The 27,922-nt window shown below is 46.3% G+C and overlaps 1 protein-coding gene across 3 annotated transcripts in view; it reads left to right on the forward strand.

Annotated features, from left to right (window-relative positions):
• Nucleotides 1-27,922, forward strand: part of STK32B (serine/threonine kinase 32B) — a 344,943-nt gene that overhangs the window by 103,488 nt on the left and 213,533 nt on the right. For all 3 annotated transcript variants that reach the window (XM_065877630.1, XM_065877631.1, XM_065877632.1), the window contains one exon: nt 15,406-15,557. In XM_065877630.1, coding sequence (XP_065733702.1) covers nt 15,406-15,557 — 152 coding nt within the window. The remainder of the gene's footprint in view (nt 1-15,405; nt 15,558-27,922) is intronic.

A 27,922-nucleotide genomic window follows, 5' to 3' on the forward strand; every position in this document is an offset into this window, starting at 1 on the left:
TCCTGGTTGCCCTAAAAGCCCAGTGTGCTGGGCATTATTATCCCCATTTACATAGGATGAGTCGGAAGCCTGGAGAGGACCCCACTGTCACACACAGCCTGTTTTGTTTCCACATGTTCCTCCCAAATACAGAAGTTAGGTTGAAACTAGCTTTAGTCACATGTGTATCAGCAGGAGACCATGGGGGTCAGGGGGATAGTGTCCATCAGTGTCCAAAAACACTGGACATTTGGTTTGGGAAGTAACATAACATAGAGGAAAGATCATGGGCTTTCTAGATGGGGAGGCCTAGGCTCAGATTCTGGTCCTGCTGTTTCTAGCCATGTGAACTTGGACCAGTCATAAAGCTTCTTCAAATCTGTGTTTCCTCTTCTGAAAAACAAGAATGCCCATTTCTATCCTTATTATGTTCACATTTTCCTTAAAATCCTTGAACATACAGAACATATTAATAATAGCTCTTTTAAATTTTGTTTAAAATTGTTTAACTAATTTGGTCACTAATGCTTATTTACTAATTTCATCACTGGTGCCATTCCTGGGTTTGTTTGTCTTTATTAGATTTCCTCCTGCTTATGAGTCATATTTTCCTGCTTCTTTGCATGTCTAGTAATTTTTTTGGACACTGGACATTGCAATTTTACTTTATTTATTTATGTGTTTTTATTGATTTACAATGTTAAGTTAGTTTCAGGTGTACAAAATAGTGTTGTGATATGTTCATAGATTATACTACGTTTAAAGTTCTTATAAACTTTAAAGGTTATATTCCTGTGCCATACATTATATCCTTGTATCTATTTTATACCTAGTAGTTTGTACCTCTTAATTCCCTTCCCATCTCTTTCCCTTCCCCCCACCCCTCTTTCCTCTGGTAACCACTCAAATAGAACCTATAGAAATGAGATCTACAATATATGAAATGAAGTATTCATTGGATGGGATTAACAGCAGATTAGGAAGTGCAGAGGAAAAGGTTAGTGAACTTGAAGATATAGCAATAGAAACTATACATGATGAAGCATAGAGGAAAAAAAATTAACAGAGCCTCAGTGACTTATGGAACAAAATGCAATAGTTTAACATATGTGTAATTGGAGTCCCAGAAGGAGGGATGGGCATATAAAATATATTTGCAGAAATAGTGGCTGAATTTTTTTTAATTGATGAAAATGATAAAATCAAATCCAAGAAGTTCAACCGACTCCAAGCAAGAGAAACACAAGGAAAACATCATCAATGATCATCATAATCAATTAATAAATAGCTTAAAACCATTAAGAGAAAATCTTAAAATCAACCAGAGAACAAAAGGACACGTTGTGTTAGGAAATGGAAACTATGTAAGCCCAAAGACAATGGAGCGATATCTTTCTAGTGATAAAAGAGAACAAAAATACCTTTGTACAATGAAGGCAAATAAAGACTTATAAAGAATGCCCTGAGTGATCTTACTGGGAAAATAAGGGGCAGAGACCATGCAGCCTCCAGCATCAGACCTGACAAATGGTTGGCATTTTTAAAATGCCTTCCCTGTCTTCTTGGCCCTGGGTGATGTGGTGGGTTCTGGAAAGTTTTAGGTAACCACCTGAAGGGGTGCGTCAGGGGAAGACCTGGCACTCTTAGCTTCCTCTTTCCATCTGTCACAGCACATCTTGCCAAGGGATGGTCTTCAGCTTGCTCAGCTGCCTCTGCCATCAGAGTGTGAGATCCCTGAAAGCTTGGGATTGGTCATATTCACCTGCCCAGTCCCATCAGTGCCTGGCTTAGTGCTCAGCAGGTGGTAAAGGCTCAATAAATGCTACCTAGAGAATGGATGAGGGGGAGAGAGAAAGAAGAGGGAAAGCCCTGGTCTACGTAGCAGCCAGTGATGTGATAAAGCATGGATTGGATCACATGCTTGCTGCTTTCAGAATGAATGCCAACCTCTTCTGCTGGCCCCCAAGGCCCAGCAATCTGACTTGTGCCTAGTTTGCTGACACGTCTCTCTACCCCCTCCATCTTCCTACTCATTCCGCTCAGCCCATCTTCTCATCTCTCGAACATGCTGAACTTATTTCTAACTCGGAACCTTTACACTTGCTGTGCCCTCAGCCTTGATCACTTTCCCCCAGAACTCTGCAAGGATCACTCATACCATACAGAATTCTGCTCAAATGTCCCCTCAATAGGGGCCCTCTCTGAATATCCACCCCACTTGACTCCACCCCAAGCATTTCATATCCATGTACCCTTTCTGGTCCCCTTTTCTTCAGTGCACCCGTCATTACCTGTAATTCCACTGCACGCTTATTAATTTGTCCTCTTAGTTGTTGGTCTCACGCACCAGAACGTAAGCTCTCTCTGAGGGCAGCAATGTTCCCTCACTGTCCACAGTTGTATCTCCAGTACCTACTAAGCAAATATATATGTATAAAGTATAATACATATACACACATATGTATATTTACACATACATATATGTCTAATGCACATACATATACACACTCACTAATCAGCATATAGATATACGTATACACACATTAAGCAGTGTATATATATATATGAGAACACATATGAATATGCATATATACACACCTAGTAAGCTGTATACATAGACACATGCATATATATATATACACACATAGACACATGCATGTATATACACATACATATAGTATTTATAAACACATGTAAATGTATATGCATATAAGCAGTAAATATACGTATATACATATATATATACACCCACTAAACAGTTTATATATAGGCAGATATACATATACCCACCATATATTATATAGATACATATACACACTCATATATGTATACATATATATGTAAGCCCACAAAACAGTGTATATGTATATCTACACACATATATATATGCATGTATATACATACAAATACATGCATATGTACATATCCACTAAGCAGTGTGTATATTTATATTCATATATAATATATACTTACATATACATGTGCATATGATACATATGACATATATGCTCTATATAATTAACTGAATGAATACATATTATGTAAATGAATGAAAAACTTGACAACCAATCAACTGCTAAGAGTTAGTTGACTGGTTTATACTGACTGGGGTTAGGGTCCCGAGGAGAATTTCTCTATCTCCCCTGCTGCAAACTCTAATTTTTCACAAATGCCCCTTCAATTTCCACCTCTCTCCCTGACTCACTCTCCACCTCCCACAGGTTGCTCTTGACCCCCTCGTTCGTTGAGCCATTGGACATTTTGCTCCTGCACCAGCAGAGAGAGTCCAGACTGGAGTGTCCTGCTCTGAGTCAACTTTGAAGTCAACAGGGCTTAATTATTTTCAAGGGAAGGAGGAAGATACCTTTGGGAGAACTTTCTGAGAAGTTTGCTTCCAAAGTGTGTTTCTTGGATTAGCAAATGGGCCCCGTGCTTAGAGAGTCATAGGGTTGAAGCAAAATAAACAGAGAGTTAATTAAAATTCATGGAATAGCCAGAGGCAGTCTGCACATAAAACAGCAAAAAGTGGCACAGATTTATATGGTAATAGCTCTTTATGTCCCTCAAAGGAAGAGTCTGGGTAAAATTCAGCAAGAGTCGCACAGCTGATAATTCCAGACTCCACACTCTTATTATGCAATGATGATCATTTCTACACGCAAGCATATTATTCGCTGTCTCATTCTACATTCCAGATTTTCACATCTGCATGTGAATTCATAGTGTGAAAAAAATTTTTTGATTAATAGCGGACGAACCGATTTAGTGCCCAGACTGCAACAAATCCATTTTGGAATTAAGTGGAGATTCGATTTTATATATATGTTTATAAGTTTGAATGTTCAGAAACATTTGACTTAGTGTTTTTTCCCTTTAAAAATGTAGTCTTTGGAAATCTTGTTCATCTTTTAAGATAAGGGTAGCATGGTGGAAAGCATAGCAAGATTTTGAGTCAGACAGTAAACGTTTATGCCAACTGTTCTGTCCCAGCATTAGTCTAGGTACTTGTGATGGTGTGGCAAACAAGATGGACGAGGTCCCTGATGCCACAGAGCTGACAGTTTAGTAAAGGGAGACAAATACACAAACAATATCCAACCGCGATTTCAATAATGAGAGTTGCTCTGCAGAAAATGCATAGTGCAGTGACCTGGGAGGGTAGGCCTGCTTTCCTTGGAGGAGAGGGCAACAGAGAAGCCTTTGCTGAGAAGGAGGCATTTAAGCCAAGGCCTAAGTGCTAAGAAGGAAACAGACCACGTGGAGATCCAGGGGGTAGAGCATCACATACAAAAGGGGCAGCAGATGCAAAGGTCCTGTGGCAGGGACAGACTTAGTAATGGGGCCATGGCAGCAAATGTGTGTAAGACGCCCAGCCAACATTGTGTCTGCCACAAGCAGGGACTTGGAATATGTTTGCTCTTTTAAGGACAATGCAAGAGTTAATCAGTTTATAGCAAAATGGTTAGAGAGCTTTGCCTCCAAGTCTGACAGAGCTGAGTTGGAACTCTGGTCAACCAGATGACTCTGGGCAAGTTACCTAACTTCTCTGTGTTTCCAAAGTGAGCTGTTATTCTTAGGTAAAAATCATTTTTAGAATTCTTAAACATGATACTTTTGCTAGAAGCTTTTACTGTTCATGCAGACATCTTTTATAAGTGGTGGAATCCATTTCTTTTTAATGAAATATTTATTCCTTTCATATTAATTAGTCCATGTTTGGCTTGAAAGCATAGGTTGGAGGAATTCGCTGGCTCCCAGGGATCACTTTACTAAGAGCTAAATATCACAGGAAATGCAAGCTCATTCGCGAATGGCTGTCAAGCATAGGCCAGAGCAAATGATCCATTACTGACCAATTAAATAGACGTCATTGCTCGTTTGCATTTCGCATTTTCCAACAATGACGTCTCATTTCATATTCTGGATGAGCCTTCCCAGGCCTTTTTACATCTGTAAAGTGGTCTCAACCTTGCTTCACCCTAAAAGATACATTTCCAGCACTAAGGGTGTCAGAAAGCACCAAGGTTGGTCCTGGACCCTTGCCCCCATGACTACTTTTTGGTGTTTCCTGACAAAGTGATGTCCCTTATGACTCCAGAGGGAAACTGTGTGCGTAAGCAGTGGCATTATTTATAAAACACACGATCACCTCTTGGAATTACCTCCAAACTCTCCTCCACCCTGTTGCCAGAAAGAACTCCCCTCCCCCTCAAAACCCACATTTTCCATGTTGTTTGTTTGTATGTTCTTTCCTTTATTCATTCATTTGCAATTGTATACCTAGGATCCACTTTTTAAACCCTTCTGTATCTCCCCAGTGCCCTCAGGATAAAAGCCAACTGTATTGTTCTGTTGGTGCTGATGTGACAAAATCCCACAGGCTGGGGGCCTTAAACCACAGGAGTGTCCGCGGGACAGGCGCACTGTTTCTTAGCATCTTAAGGAGAGACTGGCTTGGCTTAGAGCATAGCTGGGCACACCATGGGGCTGTGCCCCAATCAGGGCGTGTCTCCCCAGGCTGCTGTCTCTTTTTATGCTGACTGGGGACAAACAGTTTAGAATCAAGTACCAAGCAGTTTGAGCTTCCTGTGCCCAGCACTGGTGGCCTGAGTGACTCCTTGGGTCCATGAGAAGTTGAAATCAGGTGCTGACTTCTGATCCTGGCTAGCTCATTGCCACATGTATTAGTCAGTGTTCTCCAGGGAAACAGAACTAAAAAGAGGTGTGTGGATATAGATATAGATAGATTTATTTAAGTAATTGGCTAACATGATGATGGAGGCTGGCAAGTCTAAAAATCTGCAGGATAGGCTGTCAGGCTAGAGACCCAGGAAGTTGCTGATGTTGCTGTAAAAGGCCAAAGGTCATCTGCTGCAGAATTCCCTCTTTCTTGGGGGAGGTCAGTCTTTTGTTCTATTCAGACCTTCAACTGATTGGACGAGGCCCACCCACATGGAGGGCAATCTGCTTACTCAAAGTCCACCTTTTAAAATTCATCACAAATTAATTTTATCTAAAAGCACCTTCACGGAAACATACAGAATCATGTCTGACCACATGTCTGGGCACCATAGCCCAGCCAAGCTGGCACATAAAATCAACCATCACACCAAATAATTGTGAAATTGTTCCTGAGCTCCTTCTTGGGCCACTTCTGCACATCTCTACAATGTTCTCTGGTCTTACCTTCAGTACACGTATGAATGATGATCATAATCACCATAATAGTCAATAATTTATTAAGTGCTTACCATGTAACCCTCACAACCGCCCACTAAGATAAGTACACTGCTGCCCCCATTTTACAGATGGGGAAGTTGAGAATGCTACTCACACATGCTAAAATGCACCACGCATGTTCCATCTCTCTGTACTTAGAGAGGGGCTGGCACTCTCCTGGTAATGCACTTCCTTCCCCCTCTTCCTACACCTCCATCCTCATGACCCAACCCTTGATGACTGAGAAACAGTTCAAACGCAGCCTCTTCCAGAATGTCTTTCCCTAATCCCATATCCTGGTTAGGATCCCTCTTCTCAGGTCCCTTAGTCCCATGTGCTCACCTATCCTATAGCACTGTTCTTTCCTAAGTAGTAATTTTCCATTTCTCCAGCCAGCCAGCCACAGATGTCAACTAGATGTTCCAGACACTGTTCTAGTCACTGAGGAGGGAGCAGTGAATAATAGGAAAATCCCTATTATTATGGGGTTTACACCACAGTGGGCGAGACAGACAAAGGGAAAACAAACAAACCAAGAAGCATGTGCTGTTACGGGAGTTGGCCAGGGTGATGGAGGAAACAGGGAGGGAGGATGGGGACTGGGGAGGGATTAGCTCATTCACACATGGAGGTCAGGGATGGCTTATAGGATAAGGTGATTCATGGGTAGAGCCTGAAGGAGGTGAGGACCCAAGACTGGACACCTGGGGAAGAGCATGGCAGACACAGGAATGGCACAGGGGCCAGGGTGGGAAGTGAGCAGGGAGGAGAGTAACAGATGGAATTAGAGGGGACTTGGGGCCACGCCATGTAGGGCCCAGTGACCTGAAGTGAGCAACTTTGTCTTTCACTCTTGAGTATTGTTTGTTTATCCCATTGAACCTTGAGTTCCTAGAGCCGTGTCATATCTTCATGGCTAGCATAATGCCAGGACCATGACAGGCGTTTCACACATGTTTATTGAGTGAAATATTCATCCAAATGAGTATTTTTCTTGAAGCTAACTTTTGATCACTCTAGTGAGGCCACCATTGGTCACAGCCCACATGGACTTTCTGTGCCATGAAACATCATCGTATAGTTTGTGTATCAGATGGAGATGTTCTCAGGAGTGAGAAACAGAAAATCTGCCTTATAGTGGCTTAAACAAAGAGGGTTTATTTTCTCACATAACAAGAAGTCTGAAGGTAGGTGGCGCTATGATAACAGGTTCAGTAACTCTGAGACCTTCGTAGCTTCATGGTCACAAGGGGCTGCTGCAGCTCCAGACATTACATATGTGCTCAAGGTAGAAAGGAGAAGAATAGTGGCCAAGGGGAGAAAAGTGGAACCATCTGTAGCTATTCCCTTTTATTCAAAAAACAAGACTTTTCTTAGAAGCCAATAGCAGACTAATATTTCATTGGCAAGAACTATGGCTACTTCTGGCTGCAAATGAGTATTTAATGGATCATACTGCCTCCTTGAAGAAAATTGTCCTATTCAAAAGGAAGAAGAGGGAGGATGCATTTGGGTAGTTAACAATCATTGTCTGCCAAAGACAGTCTGCTTGTCAGATAAGGATATTTGAACAGCAGTACCTAGCACGATCACTCTTTTTTAGTGACCTTATTTAATCTTGATTTTTTTTTTTTTTTGCTTTTCCCTAAATTGGTTGTTTCCCAGAAGCTTGCCCCTGTAAGCATAACCAGTGTCCGTTAATGCCGCACTAAAGCTCTGCATCAATCAACAGCGTCTGCTGAGTGTACTCAAGCTGGGGGTGGGGTGGGCAGCACAGAGGTCAACTGAGTCAGGTGAGAAAGGGCATCCAGGCTGGTGCATGGAAGGGCAGAGCCAGCCATTGCACCCGCACAGTTCTGGATTACCAGCACAGCTCTGGCTTTTCTGATTCTGGGGTGACCTGTCCCCCCAGAGCTTGGCTTGCCTGAGCTGAAAAGGGAGGGTTACAGTCCTGACCATCAAGGTCACTGAAGATGCAGGCAGACAAGGACTTTCCTGAAGAATCCAGCAAAGTGATTCTCAACTAGCCTGCTTATCAGACTCCCCCCAGGGAGTTTTTACAAAATACAACATCCCAGGACCCTCCCCGACCTCTGGGGGTGCCACAGAACCAAGACCATCAGTGCTTCGAAGGTCAGATCCGGCTGAGGACTGCCAGGTGCTGGCGTGATGGAGGTTCTCAACACGCATCCCTACCCCTTCTCTGCTGAACTGGGGTCAATTCCCAAATTCCTGATGCAGTGTGCTTGACACGTGCCATTCTCACGGCAAATCGCCTGAAATCCATGCTCGCTAGCATTTATTTATCTGTGCCAATAAATTGTAGTTAATAATGATAACATCAGGTGTCCTAATTGAATTAGACTAATGAGGAGTGTTAACTGGGTGCTTGCCTGTTAGCGGCTTGGGTGGCTTTGGCCAAATTGCTCATCCCTTGACTCATTAACTGTGATTTCTAGTGGAAAGCGCTATGTGCTGACCTGCTCAGGAGCCCCGGGGCCACTTGGGACCCGCCTCTTCTGTTTTGAAGGTTCCCAGGATGTGGGCAGAGCTGCCTGTTGGTGAGGAGGGCTGACGTTCCCTCTAGAACACCTGTCCTGAGCCCAGGAGGCTGAGATGCTGCTTTAGTTTTAGCAGATCCCCTCCGTCACGGGGTCGCCTTGGGCTTCAGAGCTGGGAGGACCGGCAGGCCCTCCTGCTGTGAGTCCAGGCATCGAGGACCCCACCTCCCTCGAGCACACAGGACCTGGTGGGCCTTGTCTTAACTGAAATTCCAGCGCCTCTGTGGACTCCCGCTCAGGCCTGGAGGTCAGGGTGGCCCTCAGGTCAGGAGATGGTGATGCCCGCAAGGGGTGAGGCAGGGGATGGCCTGTAGGAAGGGTCTTCTAAGCAGAGGGAACAGCACATGCTTGTGCTGGGCGTCAGGGGCCAAGGTGACAAGTTCACATGTCTGAGCCTCTGGAAGCTCGGGGTTCCATAGGGAACCAGGCAGCATGGCTCCTGCCTTCCTGGTGCCTGGGGTCTGCCCGTCGGTCAGTAAACAGGGCAGATCCAGTGCAGGAAGCAGCACAGTAGACATAGGGGCTATGGGAGCCCACTGGGAAGGCTGTTGATGCAGCCCCCCCGAAATAAGAGGGAGCCTCCTACAGAAAGTAACGAGTGAGCAGAGACAGTGCTGGTGGGTGAGCGGGAGGGAGGGGGTCACGGGCCCGGGAGGAAGTGAGAAGGGGAGAAAGCGGTGGTGGTGGAGAAACGCTTTAAAGAAATTCTAAGGGGGGTGAGCTAGCTGGCATGAAGGGGAGGTGTGCGTGTGTGGTGTGTGTATGTGTGTGTATTTGTGTGCATGTGTATATATGTGTGTGTGGTGTGTGTATGTATGTGTATGTGTGTGGTACGTATGTCTCTGTGTGGTGTGGGCACGCACTTGCCTGTCAGAGGTGACGGAGGTGCGGAGGACTTTGAATGACAAGACACAGACCTTGAACACTTCCTGAAGGTGAAAGAAAGCCCTTGCAGGGCTTCAGGTCTTACATTTTGGGGAAGTTCCCACTGGGCAGAAGGACATGTGCAGAGACCAGAGCCGAGGAGATGCTGCTGGTGACGAAGCTATTACGGTGAAATGTTCCCACGTCTGAAATCTCAAGCACTAACTCTAAGTACCAGCAGTCACTCTGGTCACAGGGACTTAGGGGGAGAGGACACAGGCCAGGGGATCGGGCTGGAATGTGGAGTCCCGGGCGCTGATTTGGGAGTTAATGCACTCAGGGCTCAGGGTGGGGTCCCAGGCTCAGCAGTGTGTTCAGCTCCCCACCAGCCCATGTTTCCTGGGCACCTGTGTGGGCCACACGCTCTGCTGGGCTCTATGGACACCTGACTGTAGACCTGCGGGGCTCAGATGAAACGCACTGCACAGGAAGGATCACAGAGGTGCCTGGCCGAGTTGGTCAGCCAGAAGTCGATGGCCATGATGGACATTTACAGACTGTCTTAGTTTCCTGTGGCTGCTTTAATACACGGGGTGATTTAAAACAGCAGAGGTTTATTCTCCACTGTTCCGGAAGCTCTGGGAAGGATCTGTCCTGGGCCTGTCCCTTGGCTACTGGGGTTGCGGCTATCCTAGGCCTTCCTTGGCTTAAAGATGCATCATCTCTGCCTTCTTTTCTCTTATTATAAAGACACTGGTTGATTTGGGGCCCGCCCTAATCCTAGATGACACATCTTGAGAGCCTTCATTATATCTGCAAAGACGCTTTAACCAAATAAAGTCTCCGTCACAAGCTGAGGGGGTCAGAACTGTTCAACCAGGACTACAGCCTGCCTGTCCCCTCCTATTTGGTTTTGTGCATTGCATTCCCTGTGCCACAGTCATCCTGCCTGACAGAGAGCCTGAGGGCTGGTCCCAACTGTCCCAGCTTCCTTGGGTCTGCAACATGAAGGGATTGGCTCAAGCCACCCTGGCAAGTCAGTAGGAAATGTCACCCCAAGCTCCAGCCATGGGACCCTGTGTCCTGGGAAGCATGCCTCCCTCCCAGCACCCTGCCCTGCCTTCAGATAAGTCCTTAATGATGGTTGTGATGACAGTACCAGTCATCACAGTAATAACTGCATTTGCTGAGAGGCCTCTGTCCCGGGAGCATTAAATGTCCATAACACTATGGGAAGTAAAGAAAACTCACCTCCATTCGGTACCTCCAACATGACAGCACCACACCACGCCCTTCACAGCATCCCCTCCCACATCCTCACAACAGCCCTTGGAGTAAGAACATACCACCCCCATTTTACTGATGAGTAGACTGAGACTCAGAGAGGATGGTTGCACAGCAAAGAACTGGAATATAAGCCCTGCTCAGAGTGACCCGAGAACCCAAACTCTTTCTGTGTCTCTGAGACTTCCCAGCAGACCTTTGTCTCTACTCACTGCCTTAGACTTGTCTTCGGTCTTTTTCTCATTTTAGCCTCTCTGTCCCCTGGTCAGGTTGAGTCAGCCATTGCTACCTACCTTGCTTGGCCAGTGAAGAAGCAAGGGCAGAGGAGCCAGGGATACGTGCAAGAGGGCCATGAGCAGAGCCCAGCTCTCCAGACCCCGCGTCCAGCTCTGTGTTCCTGAGAAACATAGAGTGTTTCTAAGATGCCTTAGAAAATAGATTCAAGCCCTCAGTTTATAGAGGAGGAAGTTAAGGGATCCCAGCCACACCTTTTCTTTTATTTTTTGTCTTTTTACTTTTGTTTGTTTTGTTTTGTTTTTTAACATCTTTATTGGAGTAAAATTGCTTTACAATGTTATGTTAGTTTCTGCTGTATAACAAAGTGAATCATCCATATGCCTGCATATATCCCCATATCCCCTCCCTCTTGCGTCTCCCTCCCACCCTCCCTATCCCACCCCTCTAGGTGGTCACAAAGCACCGAGCTGATCTCCCTGTGCTATGCGGCTGCTTCCCACTAGCTATCTGTTTTACATGTGGTAGTGTATATATGTCAATGCTACTCTCTCACTTTGTCCCAGCTTACCCTCCCCCCGCGTGTCCTCCCGCGTGTTCTCAAGTGCATTCTCTACGTCTGCGTCTTTATTCCTGTCCTGGCCCTAGGGTCATCAGAACCTTTTTTTTTTTTTTTTTTAGATTCCATATATATGTGTTAGCATACGGTATTTGTTTTTCTCTTTCTTACTTACTTCAGTCTGTATGACAGACTGTAGGTCCATCCACCTCACTACAAGTAACTGAATTTCATTTATTTTTATGGCTGAGTAATATTCCATTGTATATATGTGCCACATCTTCTTTATCCATTCATCTGTCGATGGACACTTAGGTTGCTTCCATGTCCTGGCTATTGTAAATAGAGCTGCAATGAACATTGTGGTACATGTGTCTTTTTGAATTATGGTTTTCTCAGGGTTTATGCCCAGGAGTGGGATTGCTGGGTTGTATGGTAGTTCTATTTTTAGTTTTTTAACGAAGCTCCATACTGTTCTCCATAGTGGCTGTATCAATTTACATTTCCACCAACAGTGCAAGAGGATTCCCTTTTCTCCACACCCTCTCCAGCATTTCTTGTTTGTAGATTTTTTGATGATGGCCATTCTGACCCGTGTGAGGCGATACCTCACTGTGATTTTGATTTGCATTTCTCTAATGATTAATGATGTTGAGCATCCTTTAACTCTTAGAGGAAAACATAGGCAAAACACTCTATAACATAAATCACAGCAAGATCCTTTTTGACCCACCTCCTAGAGAATGGAAATAAAAACAAAAATAAACAAATGGGACCTAATGAAGCTTAAAAGCTTTTGCACAGGAATGGAAACCATAAACGAGATGAAAAGACAACCCTCAGAATGGGAGAAAATATTTGCAAACAAAGCAACTGATAAAGGATTAATCTCCAAAATATACAAGCAGCTCATGCAGCTCAATATCAAAAAAACAAACAGCCCAATCCAGAAATGGGCAGAAGACCTAAACAGACATTTCTCCAAAGAAGATGTACAGATTGCCAGCCACACCTTTTCATCAGCATGGAGCTGGCCAAGGCCCCAGGTCTCAACCTCTTCTTTGACTTGTAAATCCAAGCCTTGAAGCTCCAGGCAACGTCCTGTACCAACCTCTCTTTCTTATCTGGTACCCAAAGTCAGACCTCCAAACCCTATTTGAATCCTGAGCTCCACTTTGAAAGCCAGAATTCTAATCCCATTTTGAAGAATCTCTTCTAGTTCCTGAGCTGTCTCCAAGCTGCTGTGAGTGTCACCCTCCTCCTTCCCGCCCCCCCCCCACCCTGGCCCAGGAGGTGAGAGCCATCTCTCAGCACCTTTGCCCATCGTCAGTCATACCAACAAGAGCCGGGGCTGGGAGGGGTCTTCCTCTGACGGGGGCATTGCCCAGACTCCGTGGAATCACAGCCTCAGTTTTTCGAGATGATGCAGCCAACTGGATATCAGGGCTCCCAGCCCTGGCAGAGACCATGTCTACTCCACATCTCTTCTGAGAAGGCAAATGAGGAGTGAGAGAGGTGAGAAACTCTAATTAGTGGAATGATCTGCCCCCTGTGTGTCTGCCTGCGGACATGGGTCTCAGGGCTCTGGAAGTCTCTCTTCAGATTCCTGCGAACCAGGGCCCCAAGGGGCTTTTGTCCAGCACACCTTTGCCTTCTGTGGTTTTATATTTTCAAGTTCACTGGTAAAATTCTTGGGCCTTCAACCTCATGCCACTAATCGTACTGCCTGGAAAAGCATTCTTTTGGAGATTTCATGAAATGTGCTTCTTAAGACATTGAGATTCCGGTGACATTTATCATCCCCTAGACACAGCCGGGCACTCCCACTTCCTTGGTCTCATTTAGTTTCACTCCAGTGGGGCAGGGTGGGCTTTGAGAACTCTGTTCAGACAGATGCTGAGACAGAAGCTCAGAAAGGCAGCAAGAACCAGAGTGGGAATTGGAATTCAGGCTTTCCCCCACCGTCTTGTATCTGCCTCAGATTCATAGCACATCGGAGCAAAAGGGGTCCAATTTCCAATAGAAGACCAACTTGGGACGCCCAGAGAAAACCCCGAATTCCCAGGCCCGTAACCATATCCCTCGCGTTCTCTATCACAGACCTGTTCCCAGGGAGGATGCATCGTTGGTGCGTCCTGGGAAGGCAGAGAGCCTGGGTTTAAGTCCTGAGGCGTGAGGAAGGTCTAAAATCTTTCTGTGTTTCTCTTCCTTTATCTGTCAAGTGAGGGTAATGAAACTAGTTACTGTACTGGGTTGAATAGTATCCGTCCCCAAATTCATGTGATGTAGCTGCTAGCAAGGGGCATCAAGGATTGATAACAACCCCCAGAAATTAGAAGAGGCAAAGAAGGACCCTCCCCGAGAGCCTGCTGAGGGGACGTGGCCCCGGCAACACCTTAATTTGGAGCTCCTGGCTCAGAACTGTGAGACGGTAAATTTCTGTTACTTTGAGCCCCCAGTTTGTGGTACTTTGTTAAGGCAGCCCGAGGAAATGAATACAATTCTCCATCAGGATGTCGGGAATACGTACCTGTTCACCCTGCTACTTTTTTCCAGCCACACCATACTCCTTGCCGGGTGTCCTAAGGCTCTATGTTCTCCTTTATATCTTCCCTTTCCCCTAAAAGCCTCTTCATTTGCCTTTGCCATCTTTCCATCCTTTCATGCCCACCCTCTGGCATTAGTGCCTCGAGAGAGCCTTCTCTGACAGCATGTCCCCCCTCCCAGCGCTGCCTCTTGTGAGTAAGGGCGTCACTCAAAAATCGGACTGTTGTGGGTTTGAATCACTGTCCTGACACCGAGGGGCCTGTTGAACTCTGGGCGAGTTAACTAGTGCACACGGGGCTGCAGCTTCCTCGTGCTCAAGGGAAGGCGGAGCCTTGTTCTCGTGGGGATGACGTGAGATAATCAAGGAGACGGTTTGCTCAGTCTCCCAAAGTAGAGTGCTCAGTACAGGAGCTGCCACCATTGCTGTCACCACTTCTCCTTTGCTCCCCCAGGGCCCATGTGCCTTAGTTTGGGTCTCCCCAAGGGCCCTGGAGAGGAAGCAGGCACAGGTAGTGAGTTGGGAAGTGAGTCAGGGAAGGAAGGGCAGGAGGCTGCTGGTAAGGGTGTGCCGTCAAGCCAGTTAGCCCTGTGGGCAAACTCTCAAACTCTGGGAGCCATGGGATGGACAGGGGGTCTGGGGTGTAGATGCCCCAGCTGCCTGCATGGGCCGAGTGTTGCTTCTGTGGACCTTAACTCTTTGGCATCGCCAGTCTGTTACGGCAGTGCGGGCTCTGCTGGCAGACAGAATCGTCGGGCAAAGAGAAGCGGGGCTGGCGATGGAGGTGTGAGCTGAAGTGGGGAGGGTGGGGGCCACGGGAGGCACAGATACTTGTATCTCAGCATCGTAGATATTGGTGCATCTGTCTGTTTTTCCTCCCAGGCTATGAGCTCCTTGAGTGCAGGGCTGCCTCTTCCCCCTCCTGTTTCTGCAGCTGCTTTTTCAGCACTTTCTTAGTGTAAATACCTGATCAACAGGTGAATCTGGTCCAGCTCTTCCATTTTGCAAATATTGGAGAGGTTGTGGCGTAGCCAGCACTGCTCCACTAGCAAGATTTCAGAACCAAGACTTGAACCCAGGAGTAGGGATGCCGTGAGGGGCTGCCTTTTTGTTCCTTTGAAACGTTGGCCTGAACGTTCTCCCTTTTGGCTGTCACTCAGGTCTGCATCGTGCAGAAGCGAGACACTAAGAAAATGTACGCGATGAAGTACATGAACAAGCAGAAGTGCATCGAGAGGGACGAAGTCCGGAACGTCTTCCGGGAGCTCCAGATCATGCAGGGGCTGGAGCATCCTTTCTTGGTCAATCTGTGGTGAGTGATTCCATCCAGGGCTCCGGTGAAATCCTCATTATGGAGCCAAATGCAAATCCGGCTCTGCTAGAAGGAAGCTTCTGTGCTGTAGAGAGAAAGAAATGAAATTTTCTGGGTTCAGATATTCTTATGAATATTTCATTGGCTACACTTTCTGATGACTACTCGGTAGAGTACATTTTCTGATGAAATCATTAAACATAGGCTTAATTTTCATTCGGTCCTCTTACCTGGTGAATCAGAATTGAAATCGGTTTAGAAGAGAAGGTTTTTGTATGTTCGAGAACACATGTAGAATGTGATAAGAGGATGCCAAATGGAGCCTTCTAAGGGGAATTTAACTTTTTTAGAAAATTACACTCACAGTGTTCGTGGCAAGCAGGACTTGCCATGAACACGAGGAGCTGACGTTTTACTCTACTTAGGATGGCTGCCCGGTGTGGACATGCTAAATTCCAAGTTTTGAATCTGGCCGACGAGGCCCGCTAGGAGCCATGTTCTGGAACTTTCTCTCCCTCCCACCCCTGGCTATCATCTCTGCTTTAATTTGTGTCCTAGATTTGCCCCTTTGCTGGTTGTTTCCCTGCCTCTGTGTCTTTGCATGTGAAGTCTCCTCTTCCTGAAACTTCCACCTTCCTGTCTCCCCAGCTTCCTCTGACCAAATGCTGTGCATTCCTTTGCTTCAGCTTTCAAGGTCCGTAGGCGAGGAGCCTTTGCTGCCCCACAGGCTGGGTGAACACTCCTCATGTCTCCACCTTGACCTGTGCTTGACCCAACATCGCCTGCATCACCTTGAACCCAAATTATTGTTTATTTATCTGTCCTTACTAAGAAATCACTTGCTCCTTGAGAACAAAGGCTGTCTCCTGGTTCTTTGTTTCTGGGAGTCTAATACAGCCTCAGACATGTTGGGGGCACTTAACCAATGTTTCCTGAGCTGGATTTTGTTGAAGGGGAGAGGACAGGCTGTTCTAGGAAACAAAACCTGACAGTTGCATTCTGCATCTTTTGATCTTCAGAGCATCCTTTCTGATGGGAAAGTCTAGCCTAGCCTGAATCCCTAACATCACCAATTATTTCTCTTGCCCTTCATATATAGAAGCACTCTGAACATTGGGTGATAGGACAAGGAGGGACATCAGTTGTCCTGTTTGAGAAAATCCAAGTCTGCCCGGCAGATGCCTCAGACTTGGGCATTTCTGTGGGCAAACGCCATACTGTGTGTCATACACTAGAATCTGGGTAACAAGCGTGCATTTGTCATGTCTCCAGCCACCCAAACACTTCAGTTATTTGGGGGCAATGAACCTCTTCATGTTTTGATTGCTGTACGAGGAAATGTTTTAAATTTATTTTTTATTGCGGTGACATTTGGTTTATAACATTACATAAATTTCATGTGTACAACATTATATTTCTACTTCCGTATACCCTACGGTGTGCTCATCACCAAAAATTAAGCTTCCATTCATCACCATACAGTTGATTCCCTTTACCCATTTCACTCCCCTTCCCCCAGCCCATCCCTTTCCTTCCGGTAACCACTCGTCTATCCTCAGTATGTATGTACGTGTTTGTTTTTGATTGATCTGATTTGTTCCTTTGTTTTTTGTTTGTTTGCTTTTTATATTCCACATATGAGTAAAACCACACAATATTTGTCTTTCTCCATCTGACGTATTTACCTTAGCATAATAACCGTCAAATTCTATCCCTGTTGTTTCAAATGGCAAGATTTCATCTATATTTTTATGGCAGAGCAGTAATCAGTTGTATATATATACGACATCTTCTTTATCCATTTGTCCGTTGACGGGCACTTCGGTGTTTACCATATCTTCACTATTATACATACATAGCACTGCAAGGAACATGGGAGTGCAAATAGCTTTTCTAATTAATGTGTTTGTATTCTTTGGATAAATACCCAGAATTGGGACAGCTGGCTCATATGGTACTTACAGTCTTAATTTTTTGAGGAACCTCTGTACTATTTTCCACTGTGGCTGCATCATTTCTAATCAGAAAAGCAACATAGGTTCATTGCAAAATACTGACAATGACATACATAAGAAGGCAACAATTCTCCAGAATCCTACCACCACCAGATTACATTTCGGTGTGTAATTCTTTTTATACTTCTTTTCTCATATCAATATGACTGTAAATGTCATTGATATAAAACCATGCATAACAATGTTGGATTTTGGTTTTTTCAAATTAATTGTCTAGTTGGAGCATTACCTCCTTACTACAAACTTTCTGTAAATCACTTCTGATGGCTACATAACCTTCCACTGTGGAGAAGTCCAATAAGACATCTAACCTCTAACCTGTCGTATAGGTTATTTAGGGCTGTTTCTAATTATCTTGCCAAGGTAAATAATGCTGAGATGAAGATCTCTGAGCTTGAACTGTTTCAGGGGAGACTCCTTAGACCGAGTAAGGGCATGGGATGTACATCTGGACTGTGATGTGTGTTGAAGGAGGGACGACGTGTCGGCATCCTCCCTTTTTAGGACCGTTTTTTGATGCTCTGTTCATGGTCTCCAAGATGCCAACAGATTAATGACAGACCCCCTTTAATTCCATGTAAGCGCTGGGTCAATGGGAAAGCTCCCTGTGCACGTTGGCCTCTTAGGGCATTGGATTCCCATCATAAGCAAGAAAGGATAGAACCTGCTGCTTGACTTTGGAGTCTCCAACTCTTTGGCCTCAATTTTTCACCTGCTAATGGTGAAAATAATACCTTGTTTACTGGTAGCACTGTTTTGAGAGTTAACTGATAGGAAAAGATATGACAGTATATTTTCTGGAAATGAAAATATTGTTTACTGTAAGAGGTTATGTATATATGTGTGTGTGCATGTGTGTACCTACATATGATAATAGATGGATGATAGACAGAGAGAGAGAGAGAGAGAGAGAGAGAGAATGCTCCTTTCAGCTATAAGTGAAAAGGAGAGGGTCCTTAAGTCATTGGGCAGTAATGAGTTCTTTACAGACTGTGTGGCTCAGGGGGCAGAAACTTAAACTTGTTTCAACACCAAAGGGAATTTCTTGGGTTTTATACCTAAAAAGTCTAGAATTCCAGCTGACTTCGGTCTCTATCTCCTGCTTTCCCCTGTGCTGGCTGTGTTTCAGAGCCACGACTCATGCTGACTGATGGTTTTCCTACTTCTACTAGCTGAACAGCCACAGCAGAGGCTGAAGGTCACAGGCGTGATTGACCTGGTCATGTGCCCCTTCCTAAAGCAGTGGGGAAGGGGCCAGGAGGTTGGTCCCACCTGAGTCTTAGGAATCTGCAGAGGGAGGTTGGGAGCTGTTTCCAGAAAACAGTAGTGACTGTGCCCACCACGTGATTGGCACCTGCCACCCAGACATTATATCCTTGTGCTGGAGTCTTCATAACAGCCCTGTGGGACAAGGGGTTTGGGCCCCATTTGTCAAAGAAGTAAAGCAGGGCTCAAAGCAGTTCATGATCTTACCTGAATCAATGGAATTGCGATTCAAACTCAAGATCGTCCAGTGTGCCCTGAGGTTTCCAGTTCTTGTAGGCAAATACCACTAACGTTTATTAGGTACTTGATAAGTGTCTTCTTTAACTGCTATTAATCCTCCTAATGGCCTCTTTAGTTTCCTACTATCATCCTATTATTATTGTCCCCATTTTACAGATGGGGTAACTGAGTCACACCACTAATAAATGGAGGAGATGGGACTTGAACCCAGGCTGTCTGGCATCGTGGCCCACATTCACAACCCTTCTGCCATGGCTGCTGTGAGGAGGCCCTGACCCTACCCTGCTTAGCCCACCACACCCCCTTCCTCCCTGCATGGAGCCGCTCCTGCTGGGCTTCTGTTTGCTGCCTCCCTTACTCTGCTAGGAGGGAGCATGGTGTGGGATTGCTTGTCAGGTTCATAAGGACACCACTGCTTTAAATTAATTATACATCAGCTTTTCATCTCATTACACGGAGGGTGAATTATCGCAGACTTGGAAAGGCTGACTACGCCCCTTGTCATTCTTCTCTTTTGCTGACATGCTCTATAACTGGCAAAGGCAAAGGCAAAGGCAAAGGCAAAGGCCGGGCACTGATTAGTTTTCACGACAATTTGCCCTCTAAAGAACGAATGATGGGTGCTCCCAAGCCCATGACGATCCAGGTGGAGTTGTCAAGTGCAATATTTTCACCTGTTTTGAAGCAAAGCTGTTTTGCTCTCTGGGGCTTAAGACAACTGGGGCAAAGGAAAAAGGCAATGAAAAATCACACCCCACAGAAGAGGGTTGTGCACTAGCGGGAGCCCTGGAGAGGTGGGGAGGGGAGAGATGGCGGGGAGGGGAGAGATGGCGGGGAGAGTTTCAACACTCGGGTTCTGAGGTCCGATCTCCCAGGTTCTAATGACAGCTCTGCCTCTTGTAGGCAAAGCGGCTACTCTGGAATTGTGTTGCCTCCCCGCCCCACAATATGACTAACCCCCAATATGACTATATCTGGAGACAGGATCTTTAGGTGGCTGTTAAGGTTATACGCGGTCATTAGGGTGGAACCCTAATCCGAAAGGATGGTGGCCTTGTAAGAAGATGGAGAGAGAGCGAGTCTCTGCCATGTGAGGACATAGCAAGAAGGTGGCTGTCTGCAAACCAGGAAGAGAACCCTCACTGGAACACGACCATGCCCAGACCCTGATCTTGGACTTCCAGTCTCCAGAACTGTGTGAGAATGCACTAACTTCCAGTGCTTCAGCCTCCCAGACAGTGGTATTTTGTTATGGCAACCTGAGCAGACTAATACAGAGGGCTCGAGAGTGATTTGATTCTCCCCCCTGTGTCTCAGTTTCCTTATTTGGAAAATGGAAATGAAAAGATGACCACATGATAGAGTTGCTACAAGGACCAAATGGGGGAATATGTAACAAGCATCCACATGGTCCCAGGCATGAGGTGACCGCTGGATCAGGGACCTCCACTGCTGTTGATATGATTAGCACCCATCTTTCAGGTTAGTCTGGGGCTGGCTGGACCAGTTCTCTCCTTCTCTTCCAGCGGGGAACATGAGGACATGCTGACTGTTGGAAGATGAGTCTTGAGATTTCGGTACTAGATTTTTATCCTGATTACATTGTAGTGGGGTAGGTAGTTCACTGTGTTTTCAGACTGTATTTTCAAAATCCAATTCTTACCAGATTGACTATATTTACTATACTGTTAAAATGTTCTGTTTATAATTAGGCAGCGCCTCCCCTGCCCTGTTTGCTGCTGGATTAACTGTGAGGACGGATACCTAGCAGGATAGGATGAGAACAGATAGCTGCATTCAGTTTAAACTGTTTCTTCCATTAGCAGTGAGCCACTTGGGGAATGGGACCATGCTTTATTCACCTCTGTATTCCTAGCATCCAATGTTTAATAAATTAATTCATTCAGTGTTTGTTAAGGACCTACAACATGCCAAACCCTGTGTTGGCATCGGTGATAGAACAATGAGCGAGACAGTCACTCTCCTTCTTTACAGAGCTTACAGATGAGAGAGGACAGACCTTAAACCAACAGTTGACCCTGCTCCCCTGCTCTCTTCCTTCCATCTTAAGTAGTCACTGTCCTTTGGGGTCCTGGGTAACTTAAAAAATATAGAGATTACAAATGTCCACCATGTCCTGGAGGTCACAGATGGGAAATGCTCGTGGGTTTTTTCCCAGTTGCAATTAGTATCATCTTCTTTAGTCTCCATCAACATGGTAACTCCCTTAATAAAAGGGCACAAGAGGTGATGCTGACTCATCCAGGCTCCTTTTCTCATCCTTTTCTATTCCAAGATTTGTTAACATCACTGGTAACTTCAGTTTGTGCTTTCAAGATGGCAGATTTCTTAGGTTTGTTATTCTGAAGGGGGTGAGTGTGGATTGCAAGATGTCCCAGCTGCGTTCTGACATCCAGGGGGTCAGCGCTGAACCGTGGAAAGGAATGCATGAGGAGCCAGAGGTCATGCTGTGTAACTCCAGGGCTCGAGGAGGGTGGGGTTGGGCCCTGGTGTATCAGACAATTCCTGTGGGTGAAGGGGGTGGATCCAGCAATCAATCAGGAAGGGCATGGAGTTTGCCCAAGGTCAGAGGGAAAGCCAGGGCTCACTTGGACCCACTGGTGGTCTTTGGGGCCCTCTGATTCCCCACCTTCTGTCCCCACATGGCACCTTCTTGTGCCCATTTCTCTGACTGCTCCTCATGCTTCCCACATGTTTTTCTGTAATTAAGACTCTCCTGGGCTTCCCTGGTGGCGCAGTGGTTAGGAATCTGCCTGCTGATGCAGGGGACATGGGTTCGAGCCCTGGTCTGGGAGGACCCCACATGCCGTAGAGCAACTGGGCCCGTGAGCCACAACTACTGAGCCTGTGCGTCTGGAGCCTGTGCTCCGCAACGGGAGAGGCCGCCATAGTGAGAGGCCCACGCACCGTGATGAAGAGTGGCCCCCGCTTGCCACAACTAGAGAAAGCCCTCGCAAAGAAACGAAGACGCAACACAGCAAAAATAAATAAATTAATTAATAAACTCCTACCCCCAACATCTTAAAAAAAAAAAAGACTCTACTTGGTCCTTGGGGAATCATTAAAGTCTTCCCACACTTCATCAAGGCCTAAAATATTGGTAACACTATCCTTTATGGATCACCTATGGTACATGGCTCTTTTCCTATTTTATCCTAGTTAATCTTCAGAATCATCTTACAAGATGGATGTTCTTATCCCCAGTGTACAGTTGGGGAAGCAGAGGACTGGTGGGTTAAATAACTTGTGTAAGATTATGTAGCTGACAAGAGGCAGCACTGGGATTAGAGGTAACGATGTACCAGGAAATGCTTAACAGCTGTCCAAGAGGACAAAAAGCAAGTCCCGATTTGTAGAGTCAGCTGATTTCTGTGGTGCAAATAGTCCCATCATGGCCTGCTATAGACTTAATGTATATGTCTTCCCAAAATTTGTATGTTGAAGCCCTAGCCCCTCAATGGCATGGTATCTGGAGGTGGGGGCCTTTGGGAGATGATTAGGTCATGAGGGTGGGGCTTTCATGAATGGGATTAGTGCCCCTCCAAGAGGCCCCAGAGAGCTGCCTCACTCCTTCCCCTTCTGCCATGTGAGGACACAGCAAGAAGACAACCATCTATGAGCCAGAAGGCTGATGCTCACCAGACACCAAATCTGTCCGCACCTTGATCTTAGACTTCCAGCCTCCAGAATTGTGAGAAAGGAATTTCTGTTGTTTATAAGCCACCCAGTCTATAATATTCTATTATAGTGGCACAAACAGACTAAGACATAGGTGATTTCAAACTAACAGCATGTTGACCGCTTATAAAATTTCTGAAAATTCAGCAGTTCTCATGAGCCAGTATGAGCCAGCTCCAGCACAACCCTGATAGACCCAGGTCTAGCACCAAAGCTTTTGCTCTTCCTAAACCAACTTCTGGGAGCCAGGCCCGGGGATAAGCCTCATGAACCTAAGATGAATAAGTAAGGAAAGAGATACCTTGAGAGAAATTAAAAAGAAGAAATACAGTAGTTGGATACTGGACAAAAAATGGTCCTTCCCCTTCCTAGGATGGTATTCTTGGAAAGCCTCAGTTTCCTCATCTGTAAAATGGATAATACCTCCCTCCCTTCCTTGGACTTTGTGAAGTCCAAATCACATGAGGACCAGTGAATGAAAGCCCTATGGAAATGATAATTTGTTAGTGAGATATACATTAATATACTTCCTTCTGAGAAAAACTGAAGGATGGGTAATAGCCTGTAAATCCCATGCACAGTTTGTGTGCATGAAATTGCCAGTGGAAGGCAGTGAATGCGGTTATACATGTAAGGACTGCAGATAAAGACGAGGGATGCTCAGTGAGGAGCAATTTTATGCTAAGTTCAAATCCCAAAGCGATACAAAAATTGCATTAGAACGTAATACATTTGGGAAGCGTTTACCCGCTGTAGTGAGCTTAATTAAATTGGAGACTGTGGCGCCCTTGTTCCTCAAGTTTTTGAAAGTCACGTGGAAGCTCCCCATGTTCTTCCAACAGCCTGGCACCCACCCCCCCAATCCCCACTCCTCGCTTCCACCCCTACTCCTGGTCTTTGCACCGGTGTTTCCTCTGCTTGGGACCACTTCCTCTAGACACCTGCAGGGCTCACACCTTCACTTCCTGCAGATCTTTCTCAAATGTTACCTCCCTATCTGAGCCCTCTCGCTGACCACCCAGTTTAAAATCATAAGCTCCTCCCCACCCTGGCTGGCAGCCCCTAACCCACTAACCCTCTTCCTTGCTTTATATGCTATGGTACTTTTCATCCTATAACACGTGATACATTTTACTTATTCATCTTGTTTATTTTTCTATGTCTCCTACACACACACACACACACCACACACACGAAGGAAGGGCTCCAGGAGGGCAGACTTGTCTGCATTTTCACTGCTCCTTCCCAGCGCTCAGAAACATGTCTTGGCATCAAAGAGATGCTCAGTGAGTACCTGCTGAATGAAGGATTGAATGAATAAATGTCCTGCCTTCCCAACACGTGATATTCAGGGAGCCATATATGGCAGCCACCTTGGTTCTTCACTCCCACCGACCCACACTGACCTGGAAACCAAAACCAAGATCGAACCCTCTAGTCTTCTAAACCCAATAGAAATGATTTTGCTAATCTGAACAAATGGTGTTTCCACCCCCTACCTCTGATCCAGAGTAAGTCTGTGAAGCTGAGGAAGGAAAGTGACCTTTTATATTTTGATGGGTAATGATGGAAGCAGTACTAATAGCGAACCTTTATTAAGCACTTGCTGGGTACCTGGCTTGTGCTGAGGGTTCCACGTGAGTCATCCCGTTCATTGTTCCCACGGCCTTGACAAGAGCCACTGTGCCTCTCCATCTTGCAGAGAGACAGTTGAGACTCAGAGGGGTTCGGGGCTATAAATAAGCAGACCGTGCATTGGACTAGCGCTCTGCACCAGCGCCCACTGCCTTTGGGTTCACGAGTTCGTTCACTCAGCGCCTGTTTATTAAGCACCTGTTATGCGTGCTGGGCATGGTCCTAAGTGCTGGTGATATGCGCAGAGCAAAATAGGCATGGCCTCACCTGCGCGGAGCATCCCCTTTTCCAGTCTGGACAGGAGACAGGCAAAAATCCAATAACTTTATAAAAACATGGACAATTCGAGATTCTGGCAAGTGCTGGGAAGGGAGTGCACGTGCACAGGAAACTGACAATGTAAAGGAAGAGGAAGCTTGGCATTCTCTGTGGCATCGGGGAGACTCCCTGACCAAGTGGCACCTTGGGGATTTCACGGCACCCAATGCTCACAGCAAGTCCCCATGGCAGGGGTTATTACACACGGGGAAACTGAGGCTCAGAGAAGCTGAGTGATTGATTGTATAGGGCCCCACAGTTAACAGGATAGAGCCACCACCTCCATTTTTCAAGCTGATGCGATAAGAGTTTTTGGAAATTGTGTGGGAATTTCAGAGGGAAAACTGAGATCCACTCGCTTGAAATTTGATACCTTCCTTCTCTGGATACAGTTTTCTCCTCCGTGGCCTGAAGGCCTTAGACTCTATCCACTGGTTTCCCTGGAGCCCTGGGGGACCCAGGAACTTCCTTAGAGGTTACTTGGGGCTGATGGGGCTGAATGTCCTGCCTCATTCTGCATTCCTGTTTCGTAATGTTCTACATTTGGTTTCATTTAAGGAAGACTTTTTGCCGCTTAACTATTATGACAGCCAGTAGCCTGAATTGTCCCTCCTGCTCTGTGAGTGTGAGATTGGACCACTGCAGCCTGCCCTGTGGGCTGAGAACTGGGCCCAAGCACAGCCAGCTCTGAGAAGCAGAGCGGAATGACCCAGACTGTGATCAAATCCAAAGAACTACGGGCTTAATGAAAATACATCTCAACAGGGAAAACTAGAGGCTGCACATTCATGGTTAAAGAAAAGTGTTCTGTTCCACTCTCAGGTTAACTGCTGTGCCCAGGCCAGTGACAGATACCACAGGGGACAGGAAGGGATGTCTGAACGTGCTCCCCCAGCCGCATGCGGCTCCCACAGAACCAGGAGCCTCGCAGGGCCTCGGGAGTCAGGAATTATGTCTGGACAGTAGAGATACACAGAGAATATAATAGAGTCATTGTTGACTCTCAGGAATGCGTGCTTCGTTGATAAATGGCCACTTGTGCTTTTGCCCTGAGAACTGTTTGAGAGGCGATGGGAAATGACAGTGGAAGACCACATTGCTCATGAAGGGCAGAGTGGAGATTTGCAAGGTCCTCAGTCCAGAATGGTGATATTTTCTTAGAAAACCCGTCACAAGAGACCTCGAGGGCCATTCTTCCTGCTATTGGATCCCCAGGGATACCTGTGCTGTGCACAACTCCCAGGGGACCATCACACCCTCACAGTCTCCTGCAACATGGTAGCCTGGTCCCCAGGGCCTTCCTGGCTGCCCCTGAGAGCTCTGCGGACCATCACTGTCCTCCATGACTCCTGATGCCCTGTCTGAACGTGACCCTGACAATGTGTTGACCCCTCCTCTCTGCTGTAAGACTTTGCCCCTGCAAGACCAGACTTCATTCACTCCTTTCCACCTCTCAGCCCCTTGCCCCCAGTGGATCATGGGCCTTCTTCCTGTGCAAGGAGAGGGGAGGGCATGCAGTGAGCATCACTAGCTCGATCTGTAGATGAAAAGACCCAGATCTGGTAAGGTGGAGCGATTTCCCCAGCATCATCGGACCATTAAGCTGGGGAGTCAGTATTTTAACCCATCTGTCTCACTCCAAAGCCTGAGCATCTCCCACCACTTTCCCGGCCTCGCATGCTCCGTGGAAGCCTCGGCCGCCGTCCAGCTGGTGCAGATGCTCATCGGGAATCATAAGTGTACATGTTGCTTCTCTGTGAGTCCCTCTTCTGGCTGCGTTTCTGTATTCCAAGGGGTCGGTGCCCTCACCTGGGGCCCCTGCCCTGCACGAACCCACCCATGGCTCCCAGGGGTGACTTCTTCACAGGTGACACTGGGTTTTTTATTTCCAGCCACATTATCAGTCACGCGTGAAACTGGGAGAAATATCTTGAAAAGGTGGTGACGGGAGGAGCAGTGTTCCGGACACACATGCAAGAAGAGATTTCAGGATGTTTACTGACTTAGAAGCCAAATGTGGTTGCTGGATTGTTGACACGTTGAACTGGAAACCTACAAAGGCCACCATAGTCAGAAACCCTTATCCTCCAGGGACATCCCTGATCAGCACTTCCGTGCAGAGCAGAAATCCTTGCTCCCTCCTCTGGGTCCCCACAGCACGCGGCTAGTGCTCTCGTGTGGTCCTTCTCAGAGTCTGCCCTGTGATTGTTCCATCCGAGAATCTCAAAAGAGGGTCATGGCTCATTCATTCATTCACAAGAGGCCGTCCTGGACCATTGGCTTCATCCAGCTCCCAGGCTTTCTCTGTCACGTCACCCTGTTTTATGTAGAAAGCTCAGCTCCTTTCTGCCTCTGGTGTTTGCTCATTACTTTACAGACTTCTCCCAGAATAAATATGAGCTCCCTGAGGCCAGGGTCCTGTGTATCTCATGTGCTGTGTTTCCAGTACCTAAAACAGGATCTGGCATAGGTGGGCACTTGATAATCCATTTGTTGGATGTTTGCATCCAATCCATGGCTTGGGACATGGTAGTCTCTCAATGGATGGGAGAGAAAAGGGAGGGATGTTTGGAAAGAAATGGGGAGCTACCTGTTCTCCCAGTGGGTCCCTGGGGGCGGGGACCATGCCTTTTCATGTCTGTACCCCTGGCTTCTAGCACAGGAGAACACGCTTTGCATGGATGATAAATTAGCCCCATAACATGCTGAGTTTAATATGCAAACATATGTGCCCCAGCAACAGAACAATGCACTTAAATGCTTCTCGATCTCAAAAATCCTTTTATTTCTTTCATTTTTAATTATGTTCTCCATAATTCATAACAGAAGTGCGTTTTCTTTTTGATTGGCAGGGCACGTACCTTTGATTTGCCAATGTGTTCTTTACAATAGGTCTAAGGCTGTTGGCTCACATTGAAGTGGGGGAATGAGGCATTTGTAAAATATATTTCTGTAAGATTCACGTTTACTCCAGCCTTTTTTGCTGCTACCTCTCCTTCCTCCATGCCCTGCTAATGCTAGCAACCTGACATTCCCCAGGCACATTTCAACCAGCAAAAAAAAAAAAAAAAAAAAGGTTGAAATGACCTTGAAAAGTGATTAACCACTTTCCAGGTGATAAATTGATTCCGTGACTTCCTGGAGAAGGAGGTTGGCGAGACCCCATAGTGGTCCCTCATGATGATATGTACA

This window comes from Phocoena phocoena, chromosome 5, assembly GCF_963924675.1.
Source record: "Phocoena phocoena chromosome 5, mPhoPho1.1, whole genome shotgun sequence".
Lineage (NCBI taxonomy): Eukaryota > Metazoa > Chordata > Mammalia > Artiodactyla > Phocoenidae > Phocoena > Phocoena phocoena.